Source organism: Fusarium poae, chromosome 3 (assembly GCF_019609905.1).
Source record: "Fusarium poae strain DAOMC 252244 chromosome 3, whole genome shotgun sequence".
Classification (NCBI taxonomy): domain Eukaryota; kingdom Fungi; phylum Ascomycota; class Sordariomycetes; order Hypocreales; family Nectriaceae; genus Fusarium; species Fusarium poae.
Window position 1 is genome coordinate 4,329,547 of NC_058401.1, and position 16,824 is coordinate 4,346,370.

At 48.6% G+C, this 16,824-nt stretch overlaps 5 protein-coding genes across 5 annotated transcripts; 2 read left to right on the plus strand and 3 right to left on the minus strand.

Moving 5' to 3' along the window:
* Window positions 1–1,764: 1,764 nt before the first annotated feature.
* FPOAC1_008853 (uncharacterized protein) lies at window positions 1,765–2,875 on the minus strand (the record flags this gene model as incomplete). The annotated part of the gene is made up of 2 exons (XM_044853287.1): window positions 1,765–2,162; window positions 2,212–2,875. The coding sequence occupies 2 exons, from the start codon at window positions 2,873–2,875 to the stop codon at window positions 1,765–1,767; spliced, it is 1,062 nt and encodes a 353-aa protein (XP_044705957.1).
* Window positions 2,876–4,092: 1,217 nt separating this feature from the next.
* Window positions 4,093–7,874, minus strand: FPOAC1_008854 (uncharacterized protein; the record flags this gene model as incomplete). Its single annotated transcript, XM_044853288.1, has 3 exons — window positions 4,093–4,198; window positions 4,248–7,786; window positions 7,833–7,874. 3 exons carry the CDS (start codon window positions 7,872–7,874, stop codon window positions 4,093–4,095), a joined length of 3,687 nt encoding a protein of 1,228 aa, XP_044705958.1.
* Window positions 7,875–9,520: 1,646 nt separating this feature from the next.
* On the plus strand, window positions 9,521–10,044 carry FPOAC1_008855 (uncharacterized protein; the record flags this gene model as incomplete). The annotated part of the gene is made up of 4 exons (XM_044853289.1): window positions 9,521–9,529; window positions 9,586–9,599; window positions 9,676–9,701; window positions 9,761–10,044. The coding sequence occupies 4 exons, from the start codon at window positions 9,521–9,523 to the stop codon at window positions 10,042–10,044; spliced, it is 333 nt and encodes a 110-aa protein (XP_044705959.1).
* Window positions 10,045–10,663: 619 nt separating this feature from the next.
* On the plus strand, window positions 10,664–12,318 carry FPOAC1_008856 (uncharacterized protein; the record flags this gene model as incomplete). The annotated part of the gene is made up of 2 exons (XM_044853290.1): window positions 10,664–10,813; window positions 10,897–12,318. The coding sequence occupies 2 exons, from the start codon at window positions 10,664–10,666 to the stop codon at window positions 12,316–12,318; spliced, it is 1,572 nt and encodes a 523-aa protein (XP_044705960.1).
* Window positions 12,319–13,160: 842 nt separating this feature from the next.
* On the minus strand, window positions 13,161–15,331 carry PPP2R5D (Serine/threonine-protein phosphatase 2A 56 kDa regulatory subunit delta isoform; the record flags this gene model as incomplete). The annotated part of the gene is made up of 5 exons (XM_044853291.1): window positions 13,161–13,512; window positions 13,558–13,856; window positions 13,906–14,862; window positions 14,918–15,256; window positions 15,308–15,331. The coding sequence occupies 5 exons, from the start codon at window positions 15,329–15,331 to the stop codon at window positions 13,161–13,163; spliced, it is 1,971 nt and encodes a 656-aa protein (XP_044705961.1).
* Window positions 15,332–16,824: the final 1,493 nt, after the last annotated feature.

Consider the following 16,824-nt stretch of genomic DNA (forward strand, 5'->3'; position numbering starts at 1 on the left):
TGGCAATGTCACACGAAGCATCCGGGACTCCTTCTTATAGGTGCCCGAGAGGATGGCCAGAGCCTCAAGGTATGGTTGGTTATGAGACGATTCTGCTGCAGGCAAAGGAGGCGCAAGTAGGAAACAAGGTGAGATTGGAAAGGTTCCAGGCAGAACAAACAGGTCTTAGGGCTAAAATTGGTTTCAAAGAACGCCTTGTTTTGTAGTACTTTATGGTCATGTCAAGCATTTTTATCCGGAAACCTGCATTTATAACAGTCAACCACCTTTGTATTGTGTGAGAATAAGGTTGCTCTTTGGCCCCTACCTTTTGTGACTCAAAGCTGCAAGGCAAAGGGGAAAAGTCAGTATCAGACTTTAGAAGCCGCAAATTATCAAATAAAAACCATACACTTGCTCTTCATGAAAGGGTGCAATGTTGGTAATGTTGCCACACGCGCGCTTGTCTTGCCCAAACGCATGTAGCATACGCACACACATGCGCACAAAGGACACGCACCTAGCATCTGCCTACACTAGCATTAGTACATAGCTGCATAGGTAGCTAGGTATTCTTTCCCAAGTGCACATCTTGTTTTCGTGAATATGCATATGCATCAATGATTCCCTAGGTACTAAGGAATAATATCGTTAGTGTTGGTGTAACAGTTGACCTATTATCGTCTTGTTTGACTCACACTTGGCTGATGCTGTGCATATTCCAAGACAAAAATATAAGCAAATAGGATGTAAGATGCAAAAAGTGTGTGTGCCAGCAGCTTTCCTGTTCGGATGATTTGCTGTGCTGCTCATTTCCTATCTCTGCTCAAGTGTGTTGTGCTAAGCAGCGTGTGAGTGGTTACAGCTGGAGGCAGCAACAAGAATATTTTGATCAAATGAGGGAGGCTGACTCTTTGGTTCACTCAGTCGGTGTTTACTCAAAAAAGGGATAAACAAGTCGTCGAGTGCAATCAAATCATTTTCATGCCGAATACGATAACTGACATACATTCGAATAATTCAGCCTTGCCGTTATTATGCATCTTGATAAACACATTCATACATACACATACTGCAGGTCCAGATCACAAAGGAGGGGTTGGTTGAAATACAACGATGAGCCTGCCTGGTCAACTGACTTGTGTGCATAATATTTACTTTCGTGTCTGCACGTCGTACCCGTCCTTGGCTTGCAGTCACTCTATTATCGTATACCGTGAATCAAGTATACATCTAGATGCAATTTTATTTGACTCCCCTCCCCCCATGGCGTACCATCGTAACAAAGGCAGAATTTATTCATCAATTCAAGTGGTAAAGTACATGTCAGACAATATCGGAGAATTCTCTCAAGATTGATTGGTGGCAGTTATCTTGAGTACCATCACGGAGGTAAGGAACACATAAGCTCTCTACCCGATCCTGTTTTTCGAAGACGAAATGTGATGAGAAGAGTCATTAGTGACCAGAAGTAGACTGGTTGGCCTCAAATATCTACATGGAATACGGCTCGCAATGCTTTCCTACTATGTAATTCTGGAACCTTGTATCAAGCGATTCTCATATGATGCAATTGACCACAGCGGGCAATACGCATGCATAACAGACAGGCACCGACGTTGCATCTAAAATTGAGGCTCAACTTTCAGCCTACCATGCGCACCGCCCATTGACCCTATTGCAGCTCAATGTCCCTCGTTATATCCGACACTATGCGCGACTCTGCCATGTCCTCCGTTATACTCGTCGACAGAACACAAACTGCCTAAACATTGTGCCATCCCCTCAAGCCGCAACGGGCTGCTCCTCCAGCTTGGCTGCCGCCAACTTCTCTTCAACCTCCTTAACGCCGTCCTTACCATCCTTGGCACCCTCAAACTTGACACCCTTGATGCTCACGTCCGTTCCACCAGCAAGGTAATCCTCACTCTCACCAATCTCCTTGCCGGCGGCCTCCCACCGACGGAACTTATCCTCACGCTTCTGGCGGCACAGCTCGTTGAGCGCAGGCCAGTACGTCTCATGATCGTACTCAAAGTCCATATCACCGCCCCAGTCGAGGCTCCACAGCTGCTCTGGGGGGACATACTGCTTCATGTCCTCATTGAACTTGAGCTTCTCGCGTGTCACGGGGTCGATGAACGGGGTAATGATTTTGAAGAAGCCCCAGACGATCCAAGGAACTGACTTTTATTAATCGAGGCTCTTGGAAATGTGAACAGGGTTACATACCGTTGATGATGAGAGCTTTGCCCAGCCTCTCAGGGTAGTGGTTCTGCAGAATATGCAACACCTCTCTGGCCACGGACACGGGTACACTCGTGTTCTTGCGCTCCTTGCTAGGCTTGAAATTGATCATAAGACTCAGCATCTCCACGCCCGGCGGCATAAGGTCCGTCACCCGCTCAACCATGTAAAACAGATGGTGAAGCTGACGGGGACTTGTGTCGGTGTTTTGCCGCGCCGGGTTTAGGTATTGGCACGGTCTACCTTGTCGATCGTAGCCCACAATCATTTGCTTGCCTGTCTCCTGCTCGGGAGAGATGTACTCGGGCGTGAAGCCCTCCAGACCGTACTCACGACGCCATGCGAGGGTCGCCTTGAGCCGCTTAGCCGAGTCATCGACAGTCCACTTTGTGGCACGGAGATAACGAAGAAGGCACTCACGAGTGAGCCATGAGCGCTCGTGTTCGGTGATGGGGCCTGACTTGTCCTCCTTTTCGGCTTGCTTTTCGCATTCAATCTCGGTGAAGCCCTTGACCTGCTCTAGCAGAGCCTCATACTTTGTTTTTTGCTCCTCAGTCAACTCTGGCCTTGGTGCAGGTTGACTGTTGGGTCCTGGACTGGGGATAGGTGTCTTGCGGGGACCAGAGGTGTTTTCTGCCGAGCTTGCCATTTTCGATCGTCTTGGTCAAGTCTCTGAAAGAATGTGAGTGTTGAGGTTGATATTGTTGAGTCTCACCGCTCACTGCGTCTGAGGAATTAGTCAAGTATGACGGCCTGTTTATGCTGGACAAGTTCGCCAAGGACTCTCAAATCAGACTCGAATTTCCTGCCAAAACCTTTTCTCTTTTGTGAGAAAATGAAGAAAGAGAAGAGAGAGAGAAGACTCCAAGATCGACTGTCTTGTTGATTCAGGAGAAGATACGGATAAATAGTAAGGTCGCCTTTTACCATCGACAATCTAACTGACTTGGCAGCCAGCCCAACCTTCCCTTACCCAATCAAAGTCTCCCCTAGCAAGTAGTCAATTCCCGGATCGGCATCCGATACCTGCAGATACAGGGGCATTCCACTAATTTTCCAAGGGACCTTCGGACTGTACGGGAATCTTATCTCTCATCTCGCAGAATTAGGGGCAATTGAATTGAGTCTAGGAATCCATATGCAAGCTGACATGCATTTGATCTGCCACTACAGAGTACCTTAGTACCTATGGAGCTCGTAATCGTATTCATCATATGAGACACTTGACCTGGACACCAATTGATTCAAATAAAGCTAAAGGTTGAGGACACAACGCATCAATTGATCTTTCGATTTGGTTGCAAGTTACCCTAGGGCATTTTCCAATAACATGCAACTATACGAATCAGTCTAGTCTAGGTATTGCAGAAGATAATAAACCACTTATCATCGAGATACCAGCCTACCCGGTACAAGAAGGAACATAGGTAATTTATAACTATCACTCTGAAATATCTTCACACAAAGGCCCATTGCAATCACGTAATTAAGACGCTAGCTTTGATCGTCTTGTAGTTCGTAATCAGCACTCAACTGTTTCATTCTGAATATTTCTCTCTGCTAACTAAACGTCTATCATAAATGTCCACATCTCTTCGTGCGTCCGCATCAATGTCTAAATTGCTACCTTGTCAACAAGACAAAAAACACCCAAGTTAAAAACAAAATAGTCTACAGCACCTCACGCCCTTTTCCGTGATACTAACTATCACACTCGTTATCTTTCAAAACCGCTCCAGTTCACCTCTGTACTCCGATTAACACATTAATCCAACTCAATCATGCGCCTCTCATGCTTCCTCCGTTTTCTATGATTCATGCCAATGTCATTTGGGTATATGATACGATATGATATGGTTAGTCACTTCAAGTGCGCACAGGGCTGCGGTTTTCACGCCTTGCAGATCTTTCTTTGATGAGCCTTTTGCTCGTTGCTTCGTCGAATCCGCAAATGTCTCTCAGGAAGCAGAGTCTATGGTTGGTTAGTTCCGTGCCGTGTTCGAGGTTGTATTGCGACTTACTTGTCCTCAGAGGTTTCCTTGTCACGCATATCCTCAAAGCTTTGTTGACTTTCCATCCATGCCGTTGCTCTATCCCTAGGGTTGACTTTCTTGACCCAAAGATTAAAGGTTCCCGTCACAGGTCGGTGATCGCTCACTCGGACCTCGTGACGTCTGTAGTCAAACTGTTCTATTCGACCTCGGCCCCTGTAAAGCAATCGATCACACCAGGCGGGACTTCGTCTCTTCTCGCTGGTGTCATAGTTATCAGTCCCCACATCGTACTTGTATGTTGGGGCGAATGTGATGGGCATCTCGTCGAATGCTCTAAGCTTGAAGGCTGGGTTACGCCGACGCGCCACCAAAAGTTGGTCTCGATCAAGAAGTTTGCCCAAATTGTTCTGCTTGACTGCTGCAACAACAGTATCACGAGACATGGTATCGATTCGGTAGTTAAGATCACCGTTGAGGATGCAAAGCTCATGATCCATGATCAGACTTCCATCACCTCCACCAACGAAACTGTCAATACGAGCTGCTGAATCTCGTTCAGTGGCGAACAAATTGGCTTCAAGAATAGCAGCAACATCGTTATGTCGTGCGTTCGCTTGTGATTGCCCAGCAGCCAAATGACAGTTAACAAGACAAATCGAGGAATCGTCAACCTTGAACCGAACAGCCACGCAGCCCTTGTTGCCGTGTAAGCCACCCATGCCTCGCTTCACCTCCGCGCCCTGGAGTCCCCGAATCCTGTCTCGTAGATGTGATTTGACAAAGACGCACGTGAACAGTCCCACCATGGGTGCGGTGTGAAGGAGGTGGTACAAGTCGTCTGCCGGCATATAGTCGTCGAGTGTCTTCATCAAAAAGTCACGCCAATCTCGATATTGATGGCTCATTCGTTCCTGATCGGTTCCAGCTTCTTTCTTTTTCGGTTTGAGGAATCGTTTGGCTGTCAACTTTTTGTCCTCCAAGTCCACAAGTTCCTGGAAACCAAACACAAGAATGTCTGGCGAGCCACTTGACTGAACAAGATCCTGAAAGAATGTTGAATCGCCCTGGGAGTGCCGTAAACTTGATGGTGTAGATGCTCCAGCATTCCAGGTAAAGAACAGAGCTCGGATTTCGTCAAAATCGCAGTACTGAGTGTCCTTCGACTTCATCGAGTCTTCAAGGAAGTCGTCCTCGAGCAGACCGTCCCATGCTTTAATCTTGTTGTCTGCTCCCAACGAGATTACTTGTTGACGGTCCATGAAGTAAGAACACGAGGGATCAGCGGCCATTTTCATGATGGGGTTTTCGTGTCCCTGCCACTCTTTGAGGATGACCCATGGCGCTTCTTCCACATCATAGACACAAATCTTGCCAGTGTTGTACGCTGCCCAGATGTAATTGCCGGCACTCGTTAACGAGTTGATCTTCCATGTGCTGATATTCAACATTGTTGTGCACGAATAATCCTTGGTGTTGTAAATCGTTACCTTACCATCGACATGTCCAAAAAAGACCTTGCCTGGGTGGCATTTGACAAGAGTGCCGGAAGTAACCTCGCCCGCATTATCAGCGATCAAAGGTCGAACGAGCACCTGAAACTGTGTTCGTCCATCGACTGTTGGTGCAAAAACTCGGATTTCCTTGCCTGTAGCGTGCCAAAGCTCCTCACCAATAACCATGGAATGTGTATGTCCCTTTGGAACCTTGTAACTCTGAGTAGGGTGCCCGGAAATGTTTGCAACAGCATTCTCGTCGGGTCCCCAGACAAGTAATGTCCCCGACTCATCCAAAGTCCAAATTTCGTTCCAATGCCGGTGGATTCGTATGACTTCGTATCGGCCATGAACATTGGGCTTACTTTGCGTTATGGCATGCGTGGCAACTTCAACCTCCATTAGGTCTCCAGTGTTGGTGCCAATCCATATTCGTTTTCCCTCTTCTCGCGGATCAGCAGCGGGTTTAAAGCTTACTGCAGTTGCCTTGACTCCTTCGGTATGTTGCAAGCTCATGATTTGTTCGCCATCTATCAGACTCCATACTCTTGTCATGTAACCGCTTGCGCATATGAGTTCACCACATACATCAAAGCTTCTCGCATCGTACTTGGTGGAAATCTCATAAGTTCCATGTTTGCTGAATGGTGGTCGTCGGTTGGTGTTCGAAGCTTCTGGATATGTGGCAACATGATGAATTGCCTCGGTATTTGGTGAAATTCTAGCAGCAACAACAGGAGTGGAATGTATTGGTTTAGGGGGCGGAGCGGCAACAGCTGATTGTGGAATTGTGGTTGGGGCGATACGAAATTCGGCGGGGGTTCTGTCGGATGCCCTGTCTATCGTCATTGATCTGCCATGTCCTCGAGTGGGAGCAGCAAGTTGCTGTTGCTGTTGAGGTTGCTGTGTCGTTGGGGTCGATACAACTCGTTTTGGTGGCGTAGAAGAAGGCGGAGGGTCGATAGCTTGGATCGCTGTTGGTGCAGCTGGCCTTTGCGGTCGCGGCGGAGGGGGCATGTTATTGTTGTTGTTGTTCAGAGGAGGAGGCCGGGGGGGAGGCTCAAAGTTCGCAGGCCTTGCTGGTAACGCAGGTCGTGGCTCGCCAGTTACTTGAGGAGTGATGTGGCCTCTAGACATCCCATTGGCCTCCTCTCGATCCTTCCTCATAGTTGTGACTGAATGATGCACAGGAGGAGGATCGAAACCGACAACTACTGATCCCGGTCTACCGGGCTGCTCAATATGTGACTGCGGTCTTGGACGTGTTGGCAGTTTCGGCGGTGTCTCCTCGCCAGACCCAAAGCTGCTTGGTGGGCTGTTAAATGGGGAGTTCTCCTGCGATATATCACTCATTCGTGCTACTGTCGGGCCGGAAATCGACCCCATCCTGGGCGCGGGAATCAATGCTTTCTCATTACGAGGCGCTGGCGGTGGTGGTGGCACTTTAGGCTCACGAGTTCGGCTCAGCTCCCCAGATCTTCTAGGTGGAGGCGGTGACGGTGGTCTTGAGCCACCAGGCCGAGGAGATACGGGAGCATTAAGTGATGGCGAAGTATTGAGTGATCGACTTGGAATTTTGAAGGACCGGCCTCCAGCGGTTGGTGTAGCAGGTGTTGTTGCGACAGCGTCTGGGTTTATGAACGAAGGTTGGTCTCCAACGGCAAGATTCGAAACCCGGTTTTTGGGAGGCGATTGAGGTGGAAGGACTGTCACAGCAGGAGGCATAGGCGGTGCTGGCTGCTGAAGCTGAACGGTTTGTGGTTTTGCGGCCGGTACTGGTCTCGCGGACGTCGGCGGGGGAGGGGCATCTTGGTTGGTAGATAGTGCTGCAGGCTTCGGCTTTGGTCTCGCAGGAATGGCTGGAGTTGAAGGGCTGACAGCTGGTGTTTCTTGTACGGGCTTGAATTCACGTAGTCGCGTCGGCTTCGGGGCGGGAGAAATGGGTCGTGAAGGCGGTCCGGAAGTAGTAGTAGTAGTTGTTGTAGCAGGTGGGATATCAGAAGGTTTGCTGACGTTAGAGTTGGGCGCAGTGCCCATATTCTCGAATCGCGCTCGCAAAGACGACACAGGCTTCTAGAAATTGTCAGTTTTGTTCAAGCATGTGTTGAGATCTGCGTACAAGTGAAGAGCCATCAGGCCCTTCGCCGTTGGTAGGCTCCATGATGGTAAAGCAAAGCTTCCTCTCGACAGCGAGGGTCGAGAGTGATTATACCCGCTACGCCCACGCCTAGTAGTCGTTCATGAAGGCATCAACAGGATGTAAGTGGAAGCCAAATCTAGGCCTGGCGGTGGAAAAGAAGCAATGTAAGTTTGTAGTGAAGCTGCAAGTTGATCGGTGTAAATAAATTCGAGATGGTAAATTTAAGCTCCCAAAAGTCGGCGCTGGGCAGTGACAAGGAACAGTTGGGGATCGATGAAAGAGCGGGTAGGTGATGTTAATGACAGGGGCCGTGCAATGGGCATTACAGTTTCGTCTGGTTGGTATCGTGGTCAAAATGAATGCAATCAAAGCGAGGGATGTTTTGGAGAAGTGTCTTGTTTTTTTCTCCAGAGTCCCCTATTATGCTCGTGGCTTCAGTGTCGATCTTACTGCGAGTTGTCTTGCGTGGTCTCTCACAATTTCGAGCTGGCTGAGCCACCCTTATGTCATAACGGAGTGTATCTAATGAGGTTCTGGACACTGTAGAGCTATGCGATTTGAGCATAGCCATCACGGTGCATTTATTCTCGTGTCCATAATGATGCACGGTGAAGCTACCAGGGTCAGTGATTTTCACTAAGGCTTCAGGGGTGCGACAGCGGCGGGGAAAGCAATGAAGTTGAAGATTTGACCACGCGGTCAAGGAGAATGATCATCTTTGACCAAAACAATCAGCAGATGATCTAGTCTATTCAAAATTTAATATATGAAAGCTCTCTACAGAAATAGTCTCTGAACTATATCTCCGTCCTGTAGCGATAATCGAGTTCTATCTGACCTAGAAATCGGGTACCTAATGGAAGATGTCTGGTTGTTGGTACCTGAAGATCGACTGCCATGAAACAGCTGCTCAGGTTTCATAAAAAGCGACCTGACTATAAGAATCAATTTGACATGAGAAGTAAACACTATAATACTAGAATCAGTAGCCTATTTAATAGTTTCAGATCTGATGTTTAAATAGTTTCTTCATTATCATATTTAAAATATACAATAGAAACGCTCAAGGAAACAATTCATTTGAAACCCAGTCCAAACCCCTGTAAAAGACACACCTCAAGTTATGGTTTCCGGTCTAACTAAACTGAAGCTGATGGCTGCCGCAGCGCAGGCCCTTGGATATTCCGAGGTGAAACCCGCCTGTTCTAGCGGCAGATCAAGCATTTTATCTAGTTTGGGTTGACAGAAGATATGATTCTTCTATTATTTGGCAGACACTGTCAATCTCGATGTTTATTTCCCCCTCATATTGCAAACTATATTTTACGTCATCGTAAAGACTACAAGAGTAAACTTCATAGACCATGAACTCTTTTATAAGATCATTTCAAACCTTGCAAGATCAAATGCTTATTCCCTTGAATTAAAACTCCGAGACACAGCCAAAGTAGATGTAGCACAGAGGTACGTACCTTCCACCTGCATCGAACTTAAAGCTAAAAGGTGGATGCCAAGCGATAAGGTCCAGACCTTGAAGGAACCGACGCATATATCATGTCAGGCCATTCCACTTACACCTTTACCAAACCCTGCCACTTTCAACCTCTCACCCCGATTTTCGCTGTTAAAAATTTCCACGTTTCTCTGGTTTACCGACTATCGTCAAAATGAACACTGTAAGTTTTCTCAAAGATAATTCTAATATTGGCGCGGCTCATACTAACTGCAACAGGTCAAATCCTTCTGGTTCGTACTTTGCGCCGATGATCTTCGCTCCTCCATTTCTTAGCAACCCGAAACTGACCAAACTCCTCTACTCTAGGTTGGGCTGGGGCTCTCTCTGCGTCGGTATGAAACTTCTCTTTGCTGTCAAACAGCTTATCGAACCCAAGCTGACCCTGTCATAGCTGGTGGCGGTGCCTACTACTTCGCTAAGAAGCAAATCAATGCCGACCGTCAAGCCAAGATGGACGCCCACCGCAAGAAGATCCAGATGATCCAAAACTTGGAGGCTGAAGAGGGTGGTGGTCCTCCCCGCGACGACCATGCTTACTCCCCAAGCACTGAGATTGCCCAAGATCCCGCTCCTACAAGACATGCGCCAGCGACCGAGGATCAACGAATCAACGAGAAGAGCAAGTACGAGAGCAGTTCAGTGTACCGAAGTCCAAAGGGTGACAGGTTCTCCTAAGTTAATGGAAGCCAATGGACGGGAGGAGTAAGCTCTTGGAAGGAGCTGTGTACAACAATTACGTTATGGAACGCCTTATCGTCATGAATTAGTCTGGGGAAAACTGCCAAAGGAAGGGTCTAAACGATCTGATGGCTACAATATCAATGATCAACACAAAATTGCTTAATACTCTGGCTTATTCTGCTCATGAGTTGGATGCAACATGTACGGACAAGACCGGTTAGAGTGGATCCTTGAACCCTGTGCCGACCTCGCTTGCAGCTATGGTACGGAAAGAATCGCTTTCTGGGGCTACTATAGCATTGGTATTCCTTTGCCTTATGCATTCATGGCACTTATTGAGATCGAAAATTGAATTTTATTCATTTCAGACTTCATCCACTCGAGTGACGTATTGGTAACTCATGACAGGCCTCATGTCAAATGTAGAGCACATTTAGGTAGTGCCTCAATTCCATGCGGCTGAACTGCACAGCCACGTGCTGCCAAGGCCGGCAATTAGCCGCTATCACACTTGGAGGTCTTCCTCTAGCTCCACCATAGCTTCAATAACATAACTTTGTCCATCAACATTTGATTATCCTCGAACAAAGTTGAGAAAGCTCGTCTCGCCAAAATGGCAACGCCAGAGCTGGCCATCGCAAAGGCCACACTATCCGCCACGTTATTCCGCGCTGATCCGACTTCTCTAAGTCGTCCCTCAGTTGAAGCTTTCTTCTCGCTCCTAACAGACGCCCTCGCCCAGTGCTCGCGCCCCAACGTCCAGGTCTGCTCCATCGCTTGAAAAGCTGTTCCCTCTGTACCCAAGTAGAAGTCACTAAATTTTGCGTGCTTTTTTTGGTTAAACAGAAATGCAAGGTTTGGATCGTCGAAAATGTTGCCCCGTCTACCGCGCGCACCGCTGCGCTTGCCAAGTACTGTGGTGCTTTATCAAAGAGTTTGCAAGATGATGGCTCGCGGCCTAGTCTGAAACGACGCAAACTTCATATATTATACGTTATCAATGATGTGTTTTACCATGTCGTAACGCGAAACGGTAACAGCGAATTTGCGATACCCTGGGACAACGCTTTGCCCGCACTGATCGCAAGCGCTGCCGCCTTCGACAATTGCCCGAAACACAAAAAGAAACTCGAGGATCTTATTCGACTATGGGATGAACAGCATTATGTCAACTCGAAAATGGTCACAAAGCTCGAAGAAGCCCTCGCCAGCGGTGTTGCTCCACAGACTGCCCAGGAACCGCAAATCTCGAATGTTTCTCTAAAGCTTGCCAAAAACGCGCCATTCACTCTCCCTTCATTTCACGGCGACCATTCGGTACCCTGGTATGACCTGCCTGCGACAACATGGCTACCACACCTGACTCCAAACTCGACCAAACCAATGTTTCCCGATCAAATTCGACCCATTCAACTCGCTCCGGGGCCCGCTGATAAAGCTCTTGTAACTGCTGTACAGGATCTTTTGGGTGAAGTAGAGCGCATGTTCTCCAAGGAGCAGAAATGGGAAGACGACCCCGCCAACGACCTTAACGAGCTTGGAGAACGAGTTGTCCTCGACGAGATTGCAGGAGATGTTATTGGAGGTGAGACGTACTATGGTTGGTCCCGTCGCTTTTGTGAGAAGATGAAGGAGAGGAAAAGAAACGGCGGTAAAGGAGCAGACCGAGGTCGTTCAAGATCACGAAGCCACTCCCGTGGTCGATCACGAAGCTCTTCACGGCCTGCGCATAAACGGCCACGGGTCTCAAGAGACTCCAGGAGTCGAAGTCCAACCCGTAGTCGAAGTCGGTCACGTAGCCGCGACCATGATCGTAGTCGACACCGACGTCGTACCTCTAGCTACAGCCGAAGTCGCAGTCGAAGCCGTGGAAAGCAGCACGATCGGTCGAGGCAGCGATCATACAGCAGATCACAGTCCCGCTCACCTTCGAGATACTACAACAAAGATGTTCAAGATCGACCGCATCGACCTCCTCCGATTCCGCAACAGCCGCACCAACCCCATTTCCCTCCTGTTCCTCCACCCGGGGATTTTCCTCTGCCCCCTCCACCACCAGCTGGTTATCAGGGCCCCTGGCCACCACCGCCACCTCCTCCACACATGGCACAAGGTTGGTTCCCTCCCAATCCTGCTATGATGGGGCAGATGATGGGATGGAATGTGCCCCCACAGCCACCACCACAGAACGGGTATCAAGGCAGGGGAAGAGGTAATGGATTCCGTGGAAGAGGAAGGGGTGGCTATGATCGAGGACGGGGATGGTAGGAGCCAGCTAGATATGTTCTAGGTGCAGTTTTGTTATAACAAGTAGACGTTTAAAACTTGAGCAGTGACTGGACACTTTTTCACGGAAAAAAAATATAATCAATGACGATTTGACAATAACGACTTTTATTTTAGTCTTGCTCATTCATAGTCTCCGTAAAACCAAGCAGACCTAACTCTTCTCTCACAACACAGCAAAAGACACAAGGACACAACGTAAACCATGCCAGTGAAGAACCTATAGCTTCTCCAAACGTCCGGTTCTTTGCAGCGGGGCAGGAAAAAGACCAGAAGAAGTAAAAGAAAAACAAAGTAAGAATTCGCCCAAAGAGTTACACGAGAAAGCGTAGACGTCCATGCTTTTTATGCCCGTATCCCACCCATAACCACGGCACAGATATAATATAGCATCCGGCTTCGCTTGTCACATTCAGTGCACGAGAAGTGGACAAGAGACAAAGACGGTAGCATTGTAATGTTGTCTGCGCGCATTCTCCCCTCCCCACGGCAGCCCTGAAAGTGGTCTAGCTGCGGTGCGAGCCAAGAAAGAAGGTTGAAAGGTCCAAAGGCGTTGTAGAGCAATGGTGGTGTCCACATTGGCCAATTCCAACCCAGCAAAGTGACTGTATGTCGAGTACGCATGTTCCTAAGTCCATTATTGAACTGCGAAATACCAATTCCTCCTCATAATCATAATACCACCGCAAAACACGACTATACAGCAATGATGGTATTCGGACCTACTATATCCCATCGTGATGCTTCGATTTTGGAAATGGACCTGCGCTCTTTTATCCAAGCCCGATGCACTGATGTATGTTGGATAGAGCTGTCGGTTTGGATTACCTGCTCCGAGCAGATCCTACTGAGTTGTCTCGCTCATGAAGACTTGGTCGGCCGTCTTGCAACTTAAGCGAATCGAGGCGCTTCGAATTGTCCTCGGTGGCGGCGTCGTTCTCGTCTACACGAGGCATAGGCGTGATCTGAGCAGTGGCATCGGCGACCCCATTACCGTTGGTTTCTCTCTGCTGGTTCGCCTTTTCGCTCAGAGCAGCCCATTTACGCTCGCGGAGGGCTTCGCGTGCTGCAGCGCTGTTCTGCTGTTCCGTATACTCATGGGAGCAGTCGTCAAACAATTGAGGGTTGATCTCCATAAAGAGTTTCATGGCATTATAAACCATTCCATGAATTGTTCTGTCCAGTTAGAATCATCCTTTGAGGAGGGAAGAATCAACATACCTATTCCAATGACCCTTTGAGTTCTCATAGAGGGGAGCAAACATGATGGGAAGAATAATCTCCACATTATCGCTGACAAGGTTGCAGAAATACTCATTGTTCCAGAAATAAAGAGCACGCTCGGCAACTTGGAAGTGAGGGCTGGCTACGGACTTGGCCAGCTGATGGAACAGAGGTTCTTGAACCTTGGCGAATTCTGCGGGATCCATAACCTCAAAAATATCTTCGACTTCGTTGAGGAACATGACCTCTTTGGTGCTGTTGACCTTGGGCCAATAACGAAGAAGTCCAATAACAACCTGCGATGATTTGTTAGCCTATGCCGATAAGGGTAGGGAATCAACATACATCTTCAGTTAGAGATGCGTCCTTTTCCAGGAATTGCACAATACAGTAGGCAAGCTGAGGGTGGTACATGCTCAAGCTCTTGGGTTTGTGTAGAGGTAATAACACTCTGGTCAGGAAGATCTTGTGCTCCTCCTTGAGGGGAAGAGCAAAACCATTGATGATGGAACCAAGAATTTCGAGCAATTCGGCAATACCATTAAACCGCTCCGTTTCGTAGGTGAATTGAAAAAAGACATTGTTGATGGATCGTCTAATAAAAGATCGGAGGTTCAGAAATTTTCCGTAGATGCGGTGGAGGGTGGTCTTCAGGAAGTCCCTCTCGCGGGGATCCTCGGAATCAAACAACTCAAGAAGCTGGAGAACGAAGCTGTGATCGATGTACGCCTTGGCGATGTTGGTGTTAAAATCCTGACTCTCGATGAAGCGCAGGAAGAACTCATAAACGACCTGGATATGGGGCCAAGCAACCTCGAGGACAGGCTCATCCTCTTCAGGGTCGAAAGCCTCGCCCTGGGGGTTTATCGGGGGCGGGATTGGGCGGAACAGGTTCTTGGCAAACATGTCGACAACCTTGGGGTACATGGGTTCAGTAATAACTTGTCGATTGTTGGCGACGTAATCCAGCAGCTCGTGCAGGGCAAGCCTCTTGATTTCCTTCGACTTCATGTCGCCGCTCGCATCGTTAAAGTCGAAAATGACGTTACACTGGTCAATCTTTTGCATAAATAGTTCTTGTCGTCGGTTGGGGGGAACTTCGTGGAAACCGGGCAACTTCTCAAGCTCGCGGTGGGCTGAAATATCGAATCTTGAGGAATGCTGCCTCTTTGGGGTTCGGAGTCCCTCTGGAATCGCATCACGGTTATCTATTCCTCGATGGATCAAGAGCGACTTCTGGCCTGCTTTGGGGGGAGCCAAGTCGTGCGGCATTGTCTCGGCAGCTCCTGGGGGAGGGACATGCTGCAAAGAATCACGATTAGAGAGAGTAGAACGAAAGTGGAGAGAATCAACATACGCCAGGTGTAGGGCTGATGACAACGGTTGGGGGCAATCGAGAGCTAGAACTTCCACCGTTGGGGCTTGAGGCACCTCCAGAAGCAAAGTGATCAGGGGCGTTACCAGCCTGAGTTACATTGGACAAGTTAGAGGGCTGCGAGGCGCTGCCGTGTTCGCCTCCATGATTAGAGCTGTTTTGCGGCTGCTTGTTTCGAGGATCGTTCAAAGTCGACGTGGAGGATGAGGGCGTAAGCACAGGTGACTGATTGTTGTTGTCCCGTGATGAGGGAGACGCGGTACCATCCTTATTATCCTTGTTCTTCTTAGAAGACTTGTTCGGGTCTTTCCCACGCGAAAGCTGGACACATGTTAACACAGACGAGTAATCTCAAAGAATGGAAAGACGTACAACTCTCTGACTGAAGCGCTTCATCTTGTCGGACAACAGTGTATCGTGCTGAGGGGCGGTTTAAGACGCCCGCTGCTCAACTGTATGAAGCAGTGGGGCACCGGGGCAACGACGTCAGGGGAAGGGAACGTCGAAGAGGTGACAGCAGATGCGCAAGCAACTGATTCAATGCACCGAAGCGTTGTAGGGATGAATGATGTTGATAATCGTTATTAGCAGACGATTTTTAGGCGAGGGGAGAGGGGCCGATCTGGCGAAAGCGTTGTGTTGCTGTCGGGAGCCGGACGAAGAACCGCGAGTGCGAGAGCTGGAGGAGTCGAAGCGGCTCGAGATTGGATGAATCAAGCTGAGGAGGCTGAAACAGCACCTAATGAAGAAAGACTACTCGAGGGAGCGAGATGCGACGATTACTCCCATGCAGGAAGGGTACAATGAAGCACTGAACCAGCCAGGGCTGAGAATGGTAATGGACGACGGTGGGTTATCGTGCGGTTCAATTGATTGCAGTGCAGTGCTGGTGCTGTTGCAGACAGGTGCTGGCTGGTACTTGCGCAGGAGTGGAGGACGAATGCTGGAACTGGGATGGGGTTCTGTGCGTGTTGTGCTGTACTCTGCTGATGCTGCTGTGCTGTCTTGTCTTAGGAGAAGAATCGAAAGTCGAGATGTGAGGTAGAAGGAGAGATAAATCACAAAGACGCGGCGTGGTCGAGATTCTCACGGCGGCTACTGAGTCGAGCCTCGTTGTCGTCGTTGAGTGATGGGAAACTTGTCGTAAGTACTAAGGTAAAGAAAGGTAGGTAGTGATCGTTGGGCGCCGGCGAAGAGACAGGTTCTTTGCGGGGGGGAGCTCCTGTTGAAGGAAACGCGCTTCGATTATTGGAGAGGGGAGGTCGGGTCGGGTTGTAATGTTAGTAGGATAGTGCATTGGCCAAACAATCACTAACAAATGCCCGAGGCGTACCTGATGCTAACTGGCTGAGCTCTTACTGGACCGACCCTTACTGGGATGGTGCTGGGAACGGGCGGTGAAACCAACTAAATGAAAGGCGCTACAGAGGTGCATTAGGGGGATGATGCCCCTCCTAGGTAGATGGACCCCGACGCTGAAAAGAGTTGGTACGAATGCAATTTCTGGGATCAATGCGGACAATCATTTAGAAGACGTTGGATATCATGCGACTAGTGGTTCTCAAAGTTGCATGTCTATCTAGATGTTTCAAGGATCATTGATACGATCATCCTCGAAATCCTTGACATGAAATTCATAGATCTCGACAATCTTCAAGTTCAGGATCTGCCAAGATAGGCGTCAAGGGAGTTTAGTTGGAGTGCTACTAAGGTTAAATCAACCCGTCACGCGGCCGGAATTACGCTGGGCTGTGAAAGGACACTTTTATTGAACCAACACAATGCTTCACCTCAATATAAAGCGACTTTTCAAGAATAGAAGTGAGGGATTCTGCGCCCTAGATAGATTAGTTTCACTGCCTTCTTTGTTTATGAGATAGGCTGGCGTT